Below are 20,808 nucleotides of genomic sequence, written 5' to 3' on the forward strand. Positions count from 1 at the left end.
GCAGGAATTCAAGGCAAAATTAGTCAAGTGCTGGGTCACTGTGTTGTCTTCTGTGTAATTTTTACCCACCTTTACCTACGTGGTAACTATAGCATTCTTTGGATTATTCAGACTTCTGTTCTCGTCTTGAGTGTTATGTCCACCTTTTGGCCAATGTAACCACTGATCTTCTTCAGGTGTATCTGTCAGATGTGGGGAATCATTCTGTTGAACTCTGGAATTTATACAGAATTTTAAACAGAACTCTTTATTTAATCCCAATTATGCTTGATGTTTCAATGTCTATATCTTCATGTATTGCTTTCCCATGTTTTTCTAGCTTTATTTTTAGTGGCCAACATGTCGGGCAAAACTTAGAAAATAAACTCAAGATGAGAACAGTAGTCTGAATAATCCAAATTATCAATCCTCATCTCAAAAATTAAAAAATATGTAGCATGATTTATATTTTGCCAAATTCATTGATTAGAAATTAAAAAAGTCAATCCATACAAAATGATGCATCTTTATTGATAACTAAAGATAAAGAGTTTGTAGAGTATAAATGTTCAAAAAGTCTTAAGAACATTCTGGTGACAAGGCTCTATGAACAAATGTATCTTTAGTTGACCTTTTGACAAGCTAAATATTTTCGTTTACTAGCCAAATAGAAAAGTTACTAGCGAAACCCACATGATTTTTGGAATATGACATTTTCATTCCATGACGAGTATGTACATCATAAAGATTGGTGCTTCTACACTATTAGGAAAAAATTTCGGAAATCGTAAAACTGAATTTCATATGAAAACAATGGTATCTACATATTCCTCGTATTTTGAAGATTATATCCAAAAATTACGAAAAGCGATAAGGTACAAAATTATTTATTAAAGAAAATAAAAAATAGAATTTGATCAAAACGATTACAAGACACAAGAGTTCAAAGGGGGAGGTAAATTTCCATTTCGATTTAAACAAGATTGCGGCAATTTTCACCTGCTAACACGATTAAAGTTGTTTTGTTTAATAATTCAGTAATATTCAGGTAATTCTGACTGCATAATTTGGAAGCTACCATTGTAACTTATTAGAATTGACAAAAAAAATCAGTTGAAACCATTGTTTTTTTATCTGAAAACTCCATTTATCAACTACAAAATTTTGTCCCAATAGTTTAGAAACGCCTAAAGATTTTTCTGTATTTTTTTTTTTTTTTAATTAGTTCTAAATATTCACAGAATTTTATGTTGAGACTTGAAAATATAAACATTTGAATTTCTTCTTTTTTAAACAGTCTTCGTTAAAAAAAAAAAAGAAAAGAATATTGTTCGATTAAACCTTTTTATTGTTTAAATAATTTGACTTTGCTTGTTATTAAAAAAATTTAAAAAAAAAGAAAAAAAAAAAGAGGATTGAAATGACATTTTTCACTCAGTAATGAATTTTGGAAGAATGTTGTTAAAAATCACAATCACCAAAAGATGAGCGTTTTTAGCCAGTTGGAAAAATCACTTGCAATTTAAATCCCTAGGTGAAAGAAAATCTATTTTCTCTATAAAGAGAAACTGAGTACATGTTTCTTTCTGATGGTGCAGTATCCATTTACACAGGTAAATGGGGATAGGCGTGTGTGTGTGTGTGTATATATATATATATATATATATATATATATATATATATATATATATATATATATATATATATACACATGTCTGCTTTGTTAATGATATTGAGTATGAGAGTTATGTTGGCACTGCGTTTAGCATTTTGTGAAAGTCATCTAATTTAATAGGTTCTGCATCATCTGCCAAGCTCCAGTCCGTGGGATCGAGTAAGATTGCACCCCTGTACTTCTTTTGCTAGTCTCCCACACTCTAACTGTACCTAAGTCTAAACGCAAATTCCATGAATGGGTCTTCTTTCCTAGAACTGTCCGCCTGTGAAACACTGTTCCACTGGCCTGCTTCCCAGCTGATTACAATATGGTAGCCTTCAAGTCCAATGTAAACAAGTTCTTGTTAAGCCGTCTCCTTAAATAATCCAAATTTTACCCTATCTATACCATTAACGATTACTAAACTACTACCTTACATTCATTAACTCTTATCCTTGCGTGGCCTTCGGGTTTTGAAAAGTGAAGACTTTTGTAAAAAAGAAAAAAAAAAAAGCTGCCATGGAATGAGTTCTGATTAACATGCTGTACTTTTATTCCCTCAACATAAATACCCTCGACCCACTTAACCAGGAGCAAAATCTCAACATTTCGTTGTAGAGGTCGCTAAAGATGTTCTACTGTAATAGACCATGCGGTATAGTGCCACCAGATCCGAAGATACCAGCTTCCTGATCAAAAGTGTACAAATCATTGATGTTTTTATTTTCTCTTTTTGCAAAGCTTACAACAAAAGCAAAAGTTTTCCTCTACAAAACAACCAAACCAAACACCATGAATAAATATTTGAAGATATATAGAACTTTAAGCATAAAATATTTTACCAAAATGACCAGATTCTGCATTAAATAACCTGAAGAGTTAATATGCCATAAAACAAAATAACCAACCCAAATCGCTCACCTTTGAGATTCCCTCCCTGCTCCATCCTTCTCTAACCATACCAACATGAACAGATTTAAATGTAATGTGAACAAACATCTTGCTGCTCAACTCTCCAGTAAGGTTGCCCGATCCCAATAAATCTAGTCCCTATGGTAGTTCTTTATACTTTAGTGAGCAATATGCTCTGTTTTAGGTGAAAAAAAAGTAATACATATTTGATTTAATGTTGGCATGTGTTGGACAGCTTTTAAAATTTACTTACAAACTAATCTATGATCAGTTTTTTAGTTATCCTTCTTTCTCTCAAATCCATCCTTATCACTTACTCCTAAGTTATCCTTCGTCTTACCTTGCCAACAAATCCTGTTACCTCAACTGTTCTACATCTACTAATCAAAGAACTTTCATACATTATTTCAACACGACCATACCATTAGAGTCTCCTGGTCTGTAGACCTCTATCTATATTGTCCGGAACACCCGCATTACACACTCTCTGTATGAGCCATGTCCTCAACCCTTACTGGCCAGGTTTACATCCGTACAGCCTCACACTGTATACACATGCTTGATAAGTTTTCCCTTATTCAACACTTTCATGGGAAGGCAGGTAAATAGGAACATGATGGAATTTAATAAAAATATACAATATTTGACACAGTAAATATTTTATTTCTTATTCGCATAAGGCACATGCACAAACAAATATGTAAAATCAAGTTTAAAAGAACATGCAATAGAAAAATTTATAAATAAACAATAGGGATATCCAAATTAGTGAGTAGGACATATGGCCGAGTGGTCCTAGACGTTGTATCAAATTTTACAGTTACCCAAAAGGTGCTGAGTTCAATCCTGAACGAAGGCAGTGAAAAAAAAAGTAACATTCAAAACAGAGAATCAGCAGCTATATCCCAAAGCCTAGCTGGAGTCCAAACACGGTACCCCCGTAATAATAATAATAATAATAATAAAGGGTTGGGTTCGAGACTCCTAACAAACGGTTCCCCAGTTCGATACAAAACACTTGACGAAGGCCGGAGGGCAAAACGGCCGAAACGTTGTGACAATAACAACCAAGATGAGGAAGTCAGTCCGACAATCTCAATGAAAACACCTCATCTCAAAAATAGACAATTACCAAACAATAGGGATATCCAAATTAGTGAGTAATGCCAAAAGTCCCCTGAACTGCTACATCCACCTAACTCTTGCAATAACTCTAGCACCAACTCCTACCTGTGCTTCAGTGATATCATGAAAGTAATAAAAACATTTGAATACTCTAGATAGCTTTACCATCCAAATGTACTTTCTCCATATCTGAGTTCTTACCTGTAATCATTCTCTTGCACTTGGTTAACTTGGTATATCTGCCAGGTAGTTTTTGAAAAAAACTTTTTTTTCATGAGTCTAGTTGCTCCTATAATTATTGGAATGAATTCTCATCTGTCTCCATTGTCTTGCACACAAACTGGTTATCTCTCTGTCTTGGTCTCTCTCTCTCTCTTTCTCCCTCCCTATATATAGTAGTTTATGCTTACATGGTAATAAGTTGCTACATATTCCAAGAGTGCTGGATACTAAATTGTTAGTAGAGCTTATATATGTTTTGCTCTGGTTTCATTGGCAAGTTGAGTTTTTGATCCAGCACTTTTGGAATATGTAGTAACTTATTACCACGTAAGCATAAACTAATATATATGGAGAGAGATAGTTTTTTTTAGTTAAATAGAATAGAAATATAGATCAAAATCTCAACTTGTCAATACAAACCAAACAAATCATATATATATATATATATATATACACACACACACACACACGTTAATTTTTTCCTCTGCACATTGACATTACCAGTTAATAACTAAAACCGTCTTGCACTAATCTGTTGCACCACCCAATTTGCTTAAACCCTCATGCATATTACCAGAAATTATGCTTTCATTTCATCTTCTTATAAAGATTCTTACATTTGCTTTGGATGAACTGCTTCTTCCAAATAAGCCCCCACCCCCTAAAAAATGTGGCTGCTATTTTTTACTTGCTACTAATTATCTACTCTTACCATCACCCTTAATACTGAAGTGTAATTTTTATAATAATCACTGCTCCCTTCTTAATCATTCTTTCAGTCATTCAAACTATTCTATATATTTTTTCTACATATTTGGGATTAGCAGATTAAATTAAACAGCTTGCAGAGTACGTCAAGCGAGTCATAAAGGTGCCTTTGCATGATGCCTTTTTTTTATGTAGGAGTCACCACTTGTCAAGACTCGGAAGCTACTCGAGGATAAGGTTAATGAGCGTACAGCAGTCAATGGGACAATAGCATAGTAATCGTTAGAAGTGAAAATTTTGTAAATTGGATTATTTAAGGACAGCTCATCAATAACTGGTTCACATGTACCTAAGTTTGTTATTGATTTGCACATCTTTAAATTAAACTTATACATAAAAAGAAATAAAATTTTAGTTGTAAAGGTGACAAATCTTATATACTTCAAATAAAAATATAAGTTGTTAAATTTTACTTTCCAGTGATTGATTGAAAATGTTTAATTGATCATACTGCAATTGCTTATAAATGTTCTAAAATATGAATTTATGATTAACACGATGGAATTTAACATAAATAGGCTTGGCCTTCTGGACAAGATCACAGTGTAGTATCTGTTCCGGCAGATACTGCAAGCTATGACTAGCTAGAACTAGCTATGACTAGCAAAGACCAGATGTGGGGGCAACCCCACATGCCTGACCTTTAACCAGCTCCCATTTCCCACCTCTCGGGAGCTGGTCCCCTTTTTCCCTTCCCCCTCCCTTCACTCCTCACATTAAAAATCGGCCTTGTGCCTAATTTGCTCGGTGGGGGAGCAAATAAATACCATCTGTTCCGGCAGATGCTGCACTTAAGATAATTTGTACCAGTCAATGGAGGGGAAACCCTCTATACTGGGACAATTATTATTTTTGGTAACCAGAGTGCCCCCTTTTTGCCTACTTTTAGGGGAGCTGGTTTTTACCTCACATTAAAAACGGCCTTGTGCCTAATTTGCTCAGTGGGGGAGCAAATAAATACCATCTGTTCCGGCAGATACTGCAAGCATGTGGGGGTAACTCCACATAACAGACCTTGGTCAATGTAGGGGAAACCCTTCATACCAATTGTCACTATCCAGCTCCCATTTCCCATCCATCGGGAGCTGGTCCCCTTTTTCCCTTCCCCCTCCCTCTCTCTCCACATTAAAAAACGGCCTTGTGCCTAATTTGCTCAGTGGGGAAGCAAATAAATACTCACAGTGTAGTATCTGTTCTGATGCTACACTTCATCTTTTCTGTCTGCGGTCAGTGAAGGAGAAATCCTTCATGAGTGAGACAATTTGTATTTTTGTTCATATCCCTAGTGCCGATTTTTGGGAAGCTGGATTTTCTCACATTAAAAATTGTGTCTAGCTCTTCCCTCATGGGAAGGCAAGTAAGTAGGAACATGATGGAATTTAATAAAAATATACAATATTTTACACAGTAAATATTTTATTTCTTATTCGCATAAGGCACACGCACAAAAAAATATGTAAAATCAAGTTTAAAGGAACAAGAAATAGAAAAATTTATAATAAACAATAGGGATATCCAAATTGTTGTGCAAAATAAACGTTTTACGCACTACCAGCCACGTCATCATTTTGTGTCTGTCTTATAATTGTGCATACTTTTTAAGGATGGCGCTAGTCGCTTTAATTGAATAGAGAAGCAGTGATTTTTTTTTTTTGTTTTTTTTTTTTTGCTATTGCTTATGTTAATTTTATTGATTAGAAACCCCCGTACAATTTTTGAAAATAGGTGCTATATCAAGTTGACCCTTTTCCCTAGAAATAAATATTTTTTAACAATTAAAATAATTTTAAGTTGTAGTTAAATTTGCTATTTTATATTTATAATTGTCAATGGTCTTTTTTTTTCTTATTTTTTTTTTTTTTTACTTGAGGCACCACTTATTAAGGCCCGATAGCCACTCAAGGATAAGGGTTAATGAATGTAAGATGATAGCTTAGTAATCATTAATGGTGTAAATTGGGTAGAATTTGATTATTTATAGGGATGGCTCAACCAGAGCTTGTTTACATTGGGTTTGAAAGCTACTATGTTATATTCAACCGGGAAGCAGTCCAGCAGAATAGTGTCCCACAGATGGGCAATTCTAGCAAAGAAACTTTGTTCATGGAATCTGCATTTAGATTTAGGCACAGATAGTGGGGGAAATTTTATATTGTGATTGTAGCTAGTAGAGTGGTTTTTGTGAAAATTTGGCAAGGTGAGACCATAGATAGGAGTTCAGTCGAGCACTTGCCATGAAAATAATATTTTTATATTATATAAAAATATATTTTAAAAATTAGAAAGCATCCTAAATTTCTCCAAAGTCTGTTTAAAATTTCATATCACGCAATATTGAAATTTTATTTTATTTAAATCTTTTCAAAATTAATTATTTTTTAGAATTCTGTTTTGTATGTTATAATTTAACTAATCCTACTATAAAACGTTGATTTTTTTTTTTTTTTTTGTTTTTTTTGTTTTTAAACTTTATTATATTGATTTTTATATCCATTTTTTATTTACAACTTCAAGGTAAGTAAATAAGTAATGGGTTCATATATATATATATATATATATATATATATATAACTTTTTTAAATTAAACTCTTCAGCTTTATAAAATGATTCAATTTTTATGGATCTAAATTTATTTTTTGTTTTCGTAACATGAAATGTAGAGGGATTAGAACATCTAAAAAAGAAAAATATTTCTCCTCACATTTTTAACGAAAACTGCTTTTGAAATACGAGTTATTTAAAATTGAATACATATCGAAAATTTCATGAAAATTTGACCATTAATTGCTAAATGTTTTTAAATACGGGTGTGTTTACATCTTCGAAATGATCACTACATGGGAATGTTTTAAAGCGTCGATAATGTAAACACGATTTTGGTTTCACATTTTCATTTTTTTTGTACTCTGTAAAAATTAAAAAAAATTTTTACTACTTTATTTGAAGCTTCTTTTAAATAGTACGAAAGTTATGATGATGAATTACAGGTACAGTGTGTTACATGTAGAGAGGTAAATATGTGTCTCACGTTGAAGGTACCAGTGTGTTACATATAGAGAGGTAAATATGTGTCTCACGTTGAAGGTACCAGTGTGTTACATATAGAGAGGTAAATATGTGTCTTACGTTGAAGGTACCAGTGTGTTACATATAGAGAGGTAAATATGTGTCTCACGTTGAAGGTACCAGTGTGTTACATATTGGAAGGTAAATATGTGTCTCACGTTGAAGGTACTAGTGTGTTACATATAGGGAGGTAAATATGTGTCTCACGTTGAAGGTACCAGTGTGTTACATATAGAGTTGTAAATATGTGTCTCACGTTGAAGGTACCAGTGTGTTACATAAAGATAGGTAAATATGTGTCTCACGTTGAAGGTACCAGTGTGTTACATATAGAAAGGTAAATATGTGTCTCACGTTGAAGGTACCAGTGTGTTACATATAGAGATGTAAATATGTGTCTCACGTTGAAGGTACCAGTGTGTTACATATAGAGAGGTAAATATGTGTCTCACGTTGAAGATTCCAGTGTGTTACATATAGAGAGGTAAATATGTGTCTCACGTTGAAGGTACCAGTGTGTTACATATAGAGAGGTAAATATGTGTCTCACGTTGAAGGTACCAGTGTGTTACATATAGAGAGGTAAATATGTGTCTCATGTTGAAGGTACTAGTGTGTTACATATAGAGATGTAAATATGTGTCTCACGTTGAAGGTACTAGTGTGTTACATATAGAGAGGTAAATATGTGTCTCATGTTGAAGGTACTAGTGTGTTACATATAGAGAGGTAAATATGTGTCTCACGTTGAAGATTCCAGTGTGTTACATATAGAGAAGTAAATATGTGTCTCACGTTGGATGTATCTAATAAACAAAATGTTGCTAAAGCAACCTTTTTTTTTTTTAATACACAATCATCAAAATCATATTTAGTTGAACACCCATTTTACATGCTCACATATGGTGAATGGCTTTTAAAAGTTGACTTTCAAACTAATCTCTGGTCAAGTATCGTCTTCTCAAGTCCATCATTATCGCTTCCTCCTTCATAATTAAAGTAGGTATCACAAACCAGCCGTTTAGTGTGCAAAAAATAGGTGAACATAGTGAAATTCCTTCCAATTTCAACTTGTGTAAACTGATTTCTTTTAGGTTTATTTTGATAAAATTTGGATGCAAAAAATGAAAAAAAATTTTGTGTCCTTGTGTCAAAAAGTAACCTGAAATAATAAACTATTAAATTTAGGTTACTATTTTCAGTAATGGACGATTTATTTTTGAATGTTGACGTTTTTAAACTTTATGTGCACAATATTGTGTTTTTATGCATATAAAAATAATGACATCTTAAATAAAATAAAAAGGACCACCTGTCAAAGTAAGATTAATATTGCGTCTTAAGTTGTCTTTTATGCACAAAAAAAATTCAAGTTGAAAACTTTAACTAACAGAAATTTTTTCTCCTATTAAGTTATTTCCATCTGTTTTTACATGATTCAAATTGAATTTTAAAAAAAAATTTTACTGATTTTTTTTTTTTTTTTTTATCTCATATTAAAAAGGTTCAGTATGTTAGCTTTTGAAATAAATCTTGTATGAACAGTCAAATCTGTATCATTTGTGGTCTGCTGTTCTCATCTTCTGTGTTATTTACACAATGTTTCGGTCAATGTAATCTGCACACTTAAAAAAAAAACATTTTTTTAATTCTCCCTATTTCCTCTTTCTCACAATAATGTAGTAGGTGCTCGACTGAGTTTCAATCCATGCCCCCCCCCTCAAAAAAAAAAAAAATTTGCAACAAATACTCGTCTAGCTACAACAACCGTCAACAATTTCCCTCACTCCCTATCTCTGCCTAAAACTAATCGAAAATTCGATGGAAAAAGTTTAATTTTTAGAACTGTCCTTCTGTGGAACACACTGCCGTGAAGCTGCTTCTCAGCGGATTATAACATTGCCGTTTTGAAGTCTAATATAAACAAGTTCTTGTTGAGCCGTCCTCATATGATTAAACCCTACCTAAGCTCCATCATTATTGATCATAACAGTGTTATCTCACCGTCTATCTAACGAGCCTCAATAAGCAGTCACCCTCGAGTTAAAAAAAAAAAAAAAAATCTTAGTGTTGACAGGTACTTCAGCTAGTTATTATACAAAAGTCAAATACCTGAAGTAATAATTAACCAGACAATTTCCCAAATTGTAAATAATTTGTGTTAGGATTGGTGCTACCAGATCAGGCCATCTGAAGATACTGGCTTTCTGGCCTAAAAAAATGCACCAAACATTGATGTTATTATTTTTGTCCTTTCCCATTGCAAAACTCAATCATGTTCTGCAAAGTAAAAAACAAAGGCAACAGTTTTCTCTCTACAAAATAACAAAATCAAACGCCATGAATAAATATTTGAATATATAAAGAACTTAGAGCATAAATTTTTTTCTAAGATTACTGGATTCGGCATTGAATAATCTAAAAGGATTGTATTTACATATTTAGAATTTTTTAGATGAGGATTGATAATTAATATTATTTGGACTATCGTTCTCATCTTGAATATTATTTTCACAACATTTCGACCAATGTAATCTCTGACCTTCTCCAGATGCGTTTTGTCAAACTCAATTGTTTTATGTTAAACTTGAGGAATCTGTACAGAATTTCGAACAGAACACCAGGATAGCTTGTTCTTGTCCTATCAACCATGATGTTTTCTTGGATGTTATTCTCAACATTTTGGCTAATGTAACTTCCAACCTTCTTCCTCCATTGGCTCGTGGTGCAACAGGTAAAATGTTAATCAGTTCAAAGTGTAAATCTTCTGAAAGTTTGAGGTTCAATCTTCAGTGCAGACGGTATAAGAATTACTTAAGACTTCTACCTGGTCATGGCTGACAGAAAGAGAACACTCTACCCTCGTGGATCGGTTTCGTTTGAAATTTTAAATAAATTTCTTAAATTTACAAGACGCATCTGAATATGGTCGAAGGTTACATTGATTGAAGTGAGAAAAGTAATTCAAATAATACTTGATAAATAATTAGTTTGGATTATTTTATGGAAGACATATTTAAAAAAAATGTCATGGTTAAAAATTACTTTATTGCATAAAACTAATTTCTTGTCAAGAATGTGAAAAATGTTATGAAATCTTGGTCTTTTGTTATGAATGGTAGTGGGTGTGTTTGGTCTAATTTACAGACTTTATTTCCCCCTCCCCCTCTCTCTTGATCTTTCTCTTTTTATTTCTTTTTCTCTCTTTATTTCTCTTTCTCTCTTTATCTCCTTTTCTCTTTATTTCTCTCTTTCTCTTTGTCATTTCTTTTTATCTCTCTTTTTCTCTTTATTTCTCTCTCTTGTTACCTCTCTATATCTTCACTTTTTTTTATCTTTCTCCATTTCACTTTTCTTTTCTCTTCTCTCTCTTTATTTTTCTCTTTTTTATTTATCTCTCTCTCTTTTTCTCGTTATTTCTCTATCTCTATTTATCTCTCTATCTTCATTACTCTCAGCTCGTTAGCATCACTGATTAACGTTTTTTTTTAAAATCTCATTAAAGAGCCTTTCTTCTCTCATCCTTTATCACTTTTACATTTGTTTTGTGTGCTTGTCCATTTTTCTCTGAAATTACTGGTCTGATCTGATTGAAATTTTGCATAGACTTTTGATATAAGGTGCAGTGAACTATTATGGTGTCCATTCACAGTTAAGTAATAATAGGATTAATAGGAATTATTTTAAAGCAGATATGAACGCAAATATTCAACTATATTCAACCAGTTGATTTAGGAGTACTTTATGCTGAATTGATGACTATAACTTCTGTTTTAATGGACTAAAAAGTCTACTCTGTGTGTGTGTGTATATATATATATATATATATATATATATATATATATATAATTTTGAAATATCTTTTTAATTTGTGACAGCATCTCTGTACAACATCTTTTTATTTAGATACTAGCATTTCATCGCGGCGATGCCCGGATGTTTGGATGTGTATGTTGAGCAAAAAAAAACAAACAAAAAAGTGGTAGTAGGAAGGCAGGCTCGAACCAGTACTGCAAAGGAGGAAAAGAACGGGGTAAAACCTAACGTTTATGCTGTTACAACCACTGCCAAACCGGAAGCAACATTTTTTAAAGTTAAGGCTAGACAATCTAAAGGAGAGGATAACTTTAAAAAATATTGGCGAAAAAAAGTGACCCCCCCCCCCGTAGAAAAGTGCCTAGTTGAAGAGGAAGATATTAATGTTTTTAGCCAATTTTTCAATATTTGTCGTATGAAAGGTCGAACTTTAAAACGATAATGATCTTGGTAAAATCCATTGCCTCTATTGAAAGTTTAAGGCAGACATGCAAACATACATACATACATTTATATATTGGTAACTAAAAATTTTCGACCCAAACTGATGAAAAAGCTTGCCCTATCTCTGAATACCCTTTATGTAAAATTTCAAATATTTAGACCAGAAATTGTCTGAGTAATTTGGAAGAGACCACAGAGGTCAATTTTTTAAAAACTTTGACCCCTATTATGACCCCTTAAAATTTATTGTTTTGGGCTCAAATCAAGTTATTAAGTTAGATCCATGTCCAAGGAACCTATATCTAAAATTTCAAGTGCGTAGACCCAAAATTGTCGGAGGTTGGTAGAGTTCTCAAAGGTCAAATCGTTGAACTTTGACCCCTTAATCGCCAAATTTCTGGCCAAAAACTGATCACATCGATTTTCCCAAATCTCAGTACCCTGTATATCAAATTTCGAGTCTGTAGACTAAAAATTGACAGAGTTATTGCGAAGGGAAATGTACACAGACACACACACACACACACATTCACTTTTATATATATATATATATATATATATATATATATAGATTTTTGTTTATACATTTTGCAAATAAAAAACTTATGTTTTATAAATCTTGTTTCAATTGAAAATGTGCATATAACAAAATTATGTATGTTTTAGGCTACTAGCAAACGTTTTGTAAATAAAATCATATAAAAACAATATATGCAGCATTACTTTGTTTATAACTAAACCAGAAATGTAACAAAGAAAATTTAAAAAGTTGTATTAAGTCAAAATGTGTCCATTTAGTCATTGCCCATTCCAGGGTGCCGTCAATCTGTTTGATCCAACTTATATTAGTCATTCATTGACTTAATTATTGTTTTCCAGGGTCGACAACTCTACTTTAATGATGGAGTTCGAAGAATTGATTACATTTTGGCTTGGGAAACAACAGGCAAGAAAATGATGGAATCGGAAACGGCAAGGCTGACTTTTCATGACAATTTGAAGAAAGAATTCTTGGAATTGGAAGAAGATAAGGTAACAAAAAATATGACATCATATTTCAAATGCTATCGTTAAAATATTAATATTTTATTGACAATGTTGTGTAAGCTATGTGTGTTACAAAAGATATTCACACCAACAGACTATCTATGGTAGCATCTCAACAAACTTTCATCTCCGAAGGAAAAATTAATTAAAAAAAAAAAAAACCTTAAGAAAGATCTTCTATAATTCTATAATTTTTTTTTTTTTTAAAGATAATTAAATAGTTTTAAAGAAAAAAATATGATTTTAACTTAAATTTCTAATGACATCCCAAATTTTAAACAATATCTCAAGTGTTATTATTTTATAAAAAACAAGAAGAAAAATATATTTAGAAAAAATTATTCGATACATAAGACAGCACAAAAATTAATAGGGACAGTTTATTTTGTACTCCGATAAGTGAGATTGATGTGTTTTTTTTTTGTTTGTTTTTTTCTGATTGGTTTCCAATTTTCCTAGAGAAATGTAGGAGCAATCATCCAAACAGAAGGTAAAACCAAAAATCGCTGTTTCATTATGATAAGATTTTCATCACTTTCTTTGCTCAAAACTCTGGTAAATGAAAATATCAAAGAAAGGTTATATTCTACGTACCCGTTTTGGACTGAAGATCTCTGGAAAAAAAATTTCACTTAATTTGATAAAGTAGTTTTTTTTGTTTTTTTTTTTTACAGCAGTAAAACACGTTTTTATGAGAGCGTGTTGAAGGTAGGCATCTTTGAACTTTTTGTACACGCCACGGGGAGATAATTCAGTTTAAAGCACTGACACTTCCTCCCCATCTTTAATACTAGCTTTCTTCCTAAAAATCGAACCTTTTGCTCGGTATCATAACAAATTGTTTTTCCGCTGTAAAAAGAAACAAAACAAAAAAAAAACTACTTGATGAAATTAAGTGAAATTTTTTTTTTTTTCGGAGAACTCCATTCCATAACGAATATATACAATATAACTTTATTTTTTGATATTTTCATTTATTAATGTCTTGATTAAACTGTACAAGTAAAATATCATGTAGATTATAATTTATATTATTTATTAATGCACGTGAAAAGATATTAATTTCTGAATATTTTGAGAACTTAAAGTGCTTTGGATTTTTTAATTATGACTATTTTGGTACAGCTACCTTAAAATCTAATTATCCAAAGCGTTTTATGGTTAATGGGTATCACTAATATTTAAAGAAATGGTTAACAGAATGTTAATATTAGGTTGTTACAAATATAATGGCCAATTTCAGAAACAAACATTTATTCTTGAAAAATGAACAATGGTAGAAATGGTAAAATTAATCAAAATACGAGCCTTGCACAGCTATGCATCTCTGCCATTGATCTACAAGATTATTTATTACTCATTGATAAAAAGTTATTGGCTGTGATGCAACAAAATTTTTGAAAGCTGATTCCACCTCTTCTTTGGACCGAAATGTTTTACCATTTAAAAATGAGCTTAAATGCTTAAAAAAATGATAATCAGTAGGCGAAAGGTCTGGAGAGTATGGAGTATGTGGTAAAGTCTCATATCTCAAGTCAGTGAGTTTCTGCAGAGTCAATCTTGCAATATGTGGGCGCGCGTTATTATGGAGCAGAAGTGGACCACGTAGATTCACCAAGGCAGACCTTTTTTTTTTTTTTTTGCAAGGAAGCATGCATTTCGGCAAGTTGATTGCAGTAGATCTCTGCTGTAATACTCTAATTGGTTCCCCAAAAAGCTGTATTGGATAACACCAATTGTAGACCACCAAATTGTCACCATAATCTTTTGCTGATGCAACTTTGGTTTTGGGAAGTGTTTGGGAGACTTATTACAATTAAGCCATTGACCAGATCATTTACAATTATCATAAAGGATTCACTTTTCGTCACAAGTGACAATTCGGTCAAGAAAGGGATCCTTGTTGCTGAGCAAATTTCAATTCTCCAAAGTTTTTGATTTTCATTAAGCTCATGAGGGATCCATTTAACGAGTTTTTTCACCTTTCTGATGCTCTGTAAATAGCGTGAAACTGCAGTACTTACGCCAAGTGTCTGAGACATTTCTCTGTCATTTTGATGAGGATTTTGCTCAACAACTGCTTGCAGTTGTTTGTTGTCAAGATTGCATACTCGCCCTCTACCTTTTTCATCTTCAAGGCTCGCATCTCCACTACGGAATTTCCGGAATCGCCTTCGTACTGTCCAATCACTTGTGGACCCCTCTCCCCATGCTCTGTTGATATTACCAGAAGTTTCAGAGGCATTGTGCCCATGTTTGAACTCCTGCAACATAAGGAGGCAAAGGTTACATGTTGGATTATTCATCATTGAGGGCCCTGTATGCTTCCAAAAATATGTTTTGCCTGAAAATAAATAAATTTAAAGATATTAATTTGTATGCCCTACAATGAACTACAAATTTTGTGTTAAAATAACTTTTCAAAACACATCATTTTAGGCGACCATTATTTTTTTAACAATCTAATATAATTGACGCACTTTTTCTCCTCTTCTTTGATCTGTCACCTATGGTACGATCCTAAAGGTTGAATAATTTTAACAAATATGTAGCACTTTTACTTAGAAAGTAGTGTAAAAAATGTGACAAAATGCTTATGGCCCCGAAGATGGAAAAATATCCAAATGTGTAAAACACAAAAATAGTCATAACTTCCTCATTTTTAGTCAGATTATAAAAATTTTATAAAGATTCTTTCTAAGATTATCAAGCTCTTTCTATTCATACCATTATTGAGATGTTTTAAGAAACTTCAATTTTTCCATGTGTATTGCTGTATGTTGTAATATTATGCTAAAACAAACACTGCAGTAAACTTCTTATATTCAAAACCATGCAATGAACAATGACAAATTTTGAACTCTAACGCTTTCTCACTCTAAAATTGAACAGTTTTCCCAGTTTGCCTTTCTTAAAGTAGTTATTCTCCACTTGTGCAAATTAATGTCACTTATAAAAGATTTATGAATACAAGTTCCTTTTTGATTGAAAGGCAAGTGTCCAAAATGTGAAACGACCTACAGCTTATAGTCCTTCATTTTTTTTCTCTATCATTGTTGTATGAACGATTTTTTTTTTTATATTCAAATTACAAAAAGAAAAAACAAAAAATACTGATGCAAAAAATGTTTCAAAATCACTGTGTGATGAGTGACACATGATAATAAATAACTTTTATGCATCTTGTCGGTGTAAATCTGTCATCAAATGATTATTGAGATTATTTGGTCACATTAAGTATTCCACTGTTGGGTCATACAAAATATTCATTGAAGATCATATAATGCAGAGAAGTTGACTGGTAGACAAAAGAAAAGATGAATAGACAGTTTGTGGATGAACAAAAATGTTTTGGTTCAATATCTTAAGGCTTGAAAGACACTGAGCCAAGTTAATGCATATTTTGCAACTAGCAAAAAAACATTTGGTATTACAGAAGAATAGAAGACTCTAAGTCTGCAGCAAACAGTGTCAGATAAAAAAATTACTTTTATGAAAACAAAATACAAAAATATTTCAAAAAGTATATTTTTTATGATACAAAATCAAATTCAAAACAATGAAACAACAGTATTTTATTATTTTATGCAAAAAATAATTAAGTACAATGCAAATTTTTTATCTGTAACTATTTGCTTCCAACTTCAAGTCACTTATTCTTCTGTATCACCAAACGTTTAATGTCATTTTTTATTCAGGAACAAATCTTCAATGGGAACTGCTTAAAAAAACTGAATCTCCAAAGAATCTACTTTTATAGACTAAAAACCTTGTGAAAGAACTTGGAAATTGCAAACTACCCAAAGAGCCCATGTGTAAATAGTGTTTCTTGTCACCACCAGAAGTACATGTTATAAGTACTCCGCTTCTAACGGTGGTTATTATTGTTGAGCAAACCACCAGATTTCTGCACAAAGCCCACCGAGATAATGCCTATGGATTGTCTGATGCACATGAAGTCGTTCTCATAGATTTAATTAAAATTTTCATGCATTTTTATTTATTAAATAAATTTTTTCAATTTAAATTTTTTAAAAATTATTTTAAAAAAAAACCTTTAATTTTCACAAATTTTCAGAGTGATCCTGAAATACACTTTATGAAGGTTCATGCACCTTTTGATGTTTTGCGTCGGTATGCTGAATTATTAAAACTCAAAGTGCCAATGAAAGAGGTGAGAATTTTTTTATTTTTTTCATCTTTTTTAAAATGTAAAACAATTCAATTAAGCACAGTTTAAATTAGGATTTATTATTATTATTTATTTAGTGTGTGTATGTATGTATGTATGTATATATATATATATATATATTTCAATCATAAATGAAAACTAAACCAAAATTTACATATAAAACTTATTTTTTGACAGAATACCTCCGATAAATAAAGACAGTAAAAAATATCCTTATTCTGCAGAGTTTCAAAGAATGCAAGATTCTTCTCTTCAAAGGAAGGAAACATCCTCATTTTGCGGATAATAATAGAATTATATTTTTTAACCGCTTTTATTTATTGGAGATATTCTGACGAAAAATAAATTTTATATGTAAATTTTGGTTTAGTTTTCATTTATGACTCTGGTATTATCAAGCTTTTTTATTTGGTTGGGATAATTATAAATACTAACACTTATATTCGACTGAAGCTTACATTTGCCTTTGTCTAGTAAGCTTATCCTATTAATTGCATGATTGTTTTATATATATATATATATATATATATATATATATATATATATATATATATATATAAGGAACGTTTTGTGTGTGAGTTCTTTGCCTATGGACTCCTAAATAGCTGGGTCAGTTTTCTTGAAATTTTATACAACTGTACTTTATGTACCTGGCAGTGTTTTTAAATATTGATTATCGAAAAAATCCAATGAAAGCAAGAGCAGATGATTTTGACTTAAGTTAACACCTTATACAGCCAATCATCATCAGTGCATTTGAGAATTTCATTACAGCACAAACAAAAAGGCCCAGCATATAAAACCAACAGTAGCCTTTTTGATATGACAGGAGCGTGTTCAAAATAAATGTTTCGATTTAGAACACAATTGAACCATGGTACTCGATTTTTGCATTTTAAACTTTAATTCAAGCCATTATATATAAAAAGTTTTATAAAATCAACAGTAGGTTCTCTACAGTGCAATGTCGACTACAATGTATTGTGGATTAAGCAACTTCAAGGAAGATTGGAAAATAGGCGATTTTACGGATTTCGATGAAAATAAAATATAAGAGGGTGGAACATTCGTTAATCCTCATTCATTCCTGGGCAACATCGGGTCTCCCTGCTAATATTAAATAAAGGATAAATGTTCACAATAGATGTCAAGATTGACATCAGAATTTTGTGCTGAAAGATTAGGTCATATTTTTATTCTAATTTTTCCAAGTTGCCAGTTGTCATAATAATTAGCATACACAGACCATATTTTTACATTTTCTCTATAAAATGAAACATTTTTATCAGAATGTTAAAAATATTTGTTTCTAGAATTTTTTTTAGATGAGGAATGATGATTTGTATTATTTAGACTTGTTCTCATCTTGACTGTTATTCTCACAATATTTTGTCCGATTTAACCGTCAGCCTTCTTCTAGTGAACTTTGTCGAACTCTGAAATCTTTGTCAAACTTGAGTCTGCACTAAATGTTAAATTGAATCCACAGGGATAGCATACTCTCATTCCATCAGCTATGCTAGTGTAGGAATCTTAAATAATTCGCAATTGTCTTAGTATCAGACTGCACTGGAGGTTGAAACTTCAATTTCAGGAAAAGTGTAACTTGGAACTGAATTTTATTTAGTACTTTATCTATTATGTCATGGGTTCTTGCGGATTTACGTATTCTTGGAATTTATTTTTTGAAACTTCTATGAATATTTCCAAGTTCGACAGAAAGATTCTTACGTTTGACACGATACACTTGAAGAAGGTCTGAGGTTACATTGGCCGAAACGTTGTGAGAACAGTAGTTCGAATAATTCAAATAATCCAAGTTATCGAATTGTCACCTCATGAGTTGGTTTGACAAAAGGTCAGTTTAATACAGAGGCCAATATCTTGTGACAAAGCTACCTTTCATGTTGAGATGATGTATACATGCAACAGATATCAATCCCACTGCTTATTCTTTTGTGCTAAAGGAAACAGTCTTTGGGAAGGAAGGCCTTGTAGAGGTGACTGCAATCTAATATGTAAGATCAATCCTCTGAATTGTAAAAATCCTAATGGTAATTTATGTTTATTTATTACATCTAATACAAAGGAGATCCAAAAATGTATTATTTGGATTCTTCAGACTACTGTTCTCATCTTGAGTGTAATTTTAACATTTCGTCCAATATAACCTCTGGCCTTTTTCGGATATATCTTCTTGAACTCTGGAATAGTGATGGGATGATTTCAAAATTTTCCCCCGATTCCAATACAATTACAGATTCTAATTCTTTATAAATCTCTAAATATCTAACTATAAAATGGTAATTTTGTCCCAATTAACGTAAAAACGCATATTAAATGTGCATGTTTTTTTTTGTCTCAAACCTAAGAACACACTTGTAAGGAGGGGTGATCTATAGGTTTTGGTTTTACTGGAAGTTTAAATCAATGAATATTTATTTTATTATTACTACTAGCAGTGGAATTTTGTTTTTAAAACAAAATTAAAGAAGAAAATTAAAGTAATCATTTCTGGCGTTGGAAAAGAGGAATCATTTTTTCAAATACTGATTTCGATACCCCAAAAAGTTAAGATATTTCCAATTCCAATTAATTGTTCCAACACTACTCTAAAATCTTTCTGTTGAATTCTGGTGGTAATCTGCACAAAATTATGTAAGGAACCCTTTATTTAATCGACTGGGGGAGCATGCTCTCATTCCGTAAGTCATAACCATGTAGAAATCTTGGATAATTTTCAAGCACCTATGACATAACGGTGATGTGCTAGGTAAAATTCTGTTCAAAGTGACACTCTTCCAGGGGTTGAAGGTTCAATCCTCGGTGTGGGTGATACTAAAAATATAATTGCAAAAGTAGTAATGAAGCTTTTGATACAAATGATACAAATTATTTATAAATATTTGAAGATACTAGGAACTTAAAGTAGAAAAGGGTTTACAGGGATGATTGAATTCAGCACTGAATGACCCAAAAAGGGTTGATGTGACATAAAATAAAATAATCAACCAATTTATTTACTTAGAAAATAACCCACTCTGACATGCAAAAAAAAATTTACTTTATTATCAGGCAAACAACATTAGTATAGGATTTATAACTTTCAACTAATACAATATCTGTCTTGCATCTTTTTAACATCCGAAAAAAAAAATTGCCAATTTATTTGTTTTTCGATTTTTTCTTTTTCAGACTTCCGAGTTATTGAAGTATGCAGAGCAATATGATGAACAGGTATAATTTTTTTTTTTTTTTTTTTTAAAGAGTTTGATGCAAAAAAAAAAAAAATTGAAAGTGATTTTTAAAAAGATGGAATATCTATATTCCATTTATTTCTTTGAAGTGCAAAAAGCCACCCTATCTTCAGACCATAGTTTTTTTTTAACCTTGAAATCACAAATTAAATTTCTTTCTGTAGTCCATAAAATTTTCAAACTGTACAGTAAGGCATATAAAATAGACATTTAACTGATGATGCTTCTCAATGAGAGTGTGGAGGAGGGGGGGTCATGTTGTCTTCATTTCTTTCTCATAGGCTAGCATTGATAACGTTTTCTGAATACTTTAGGTTGGGTTG

General features: G+C 31.7%; 1 protein-coding gene across 7 annotated transcripts in view; it reads left to right on the plus strand.

The window, feature by feature from the left end:
• The window catches only part of LOC145249588 (anoctamin-4-like), a 248,964-nt gene that overhangs the window by 136,927 nt on the left and 91,229 nt on the right, over nt 1-20,808 (plus strand). For all 7 annotated transcript variants that reach the window (XM_080111292.1, XM_080111293.1, XM_080111286.1 and 4 more), the window contains 3 exons: nt 12,869-13,021; nt 17,115-17,210; nt 20,424-20,465. In XM_080111292.1, coding sequence (XP_079967418.1) covers nt 12,869-13,021; nt 17,115-17,210; nt 20,424-20,465 — 291 coding nt within the window. The remainder of the gene's footprint in view (nt 1-12,868; nt 13,022-17,114; nt 17,211-20,423; nt 20,466-20,808) is intronic.

Source organism: Euprymna scolopes, chromosome 28 (genome assembly GCF_053919585.1).
Source record: "Euprymna scolopes isolate OS-2025 chromosome 28, ASM5391958v1, whole genome shotgun sequence".
Taxonomy (NCBI): Eukaryota; Metazoa; Mollusca; class Cephalopoda; order Sepiida; family Sepiolidae; genus Euprymna; species Euprymna scolopes.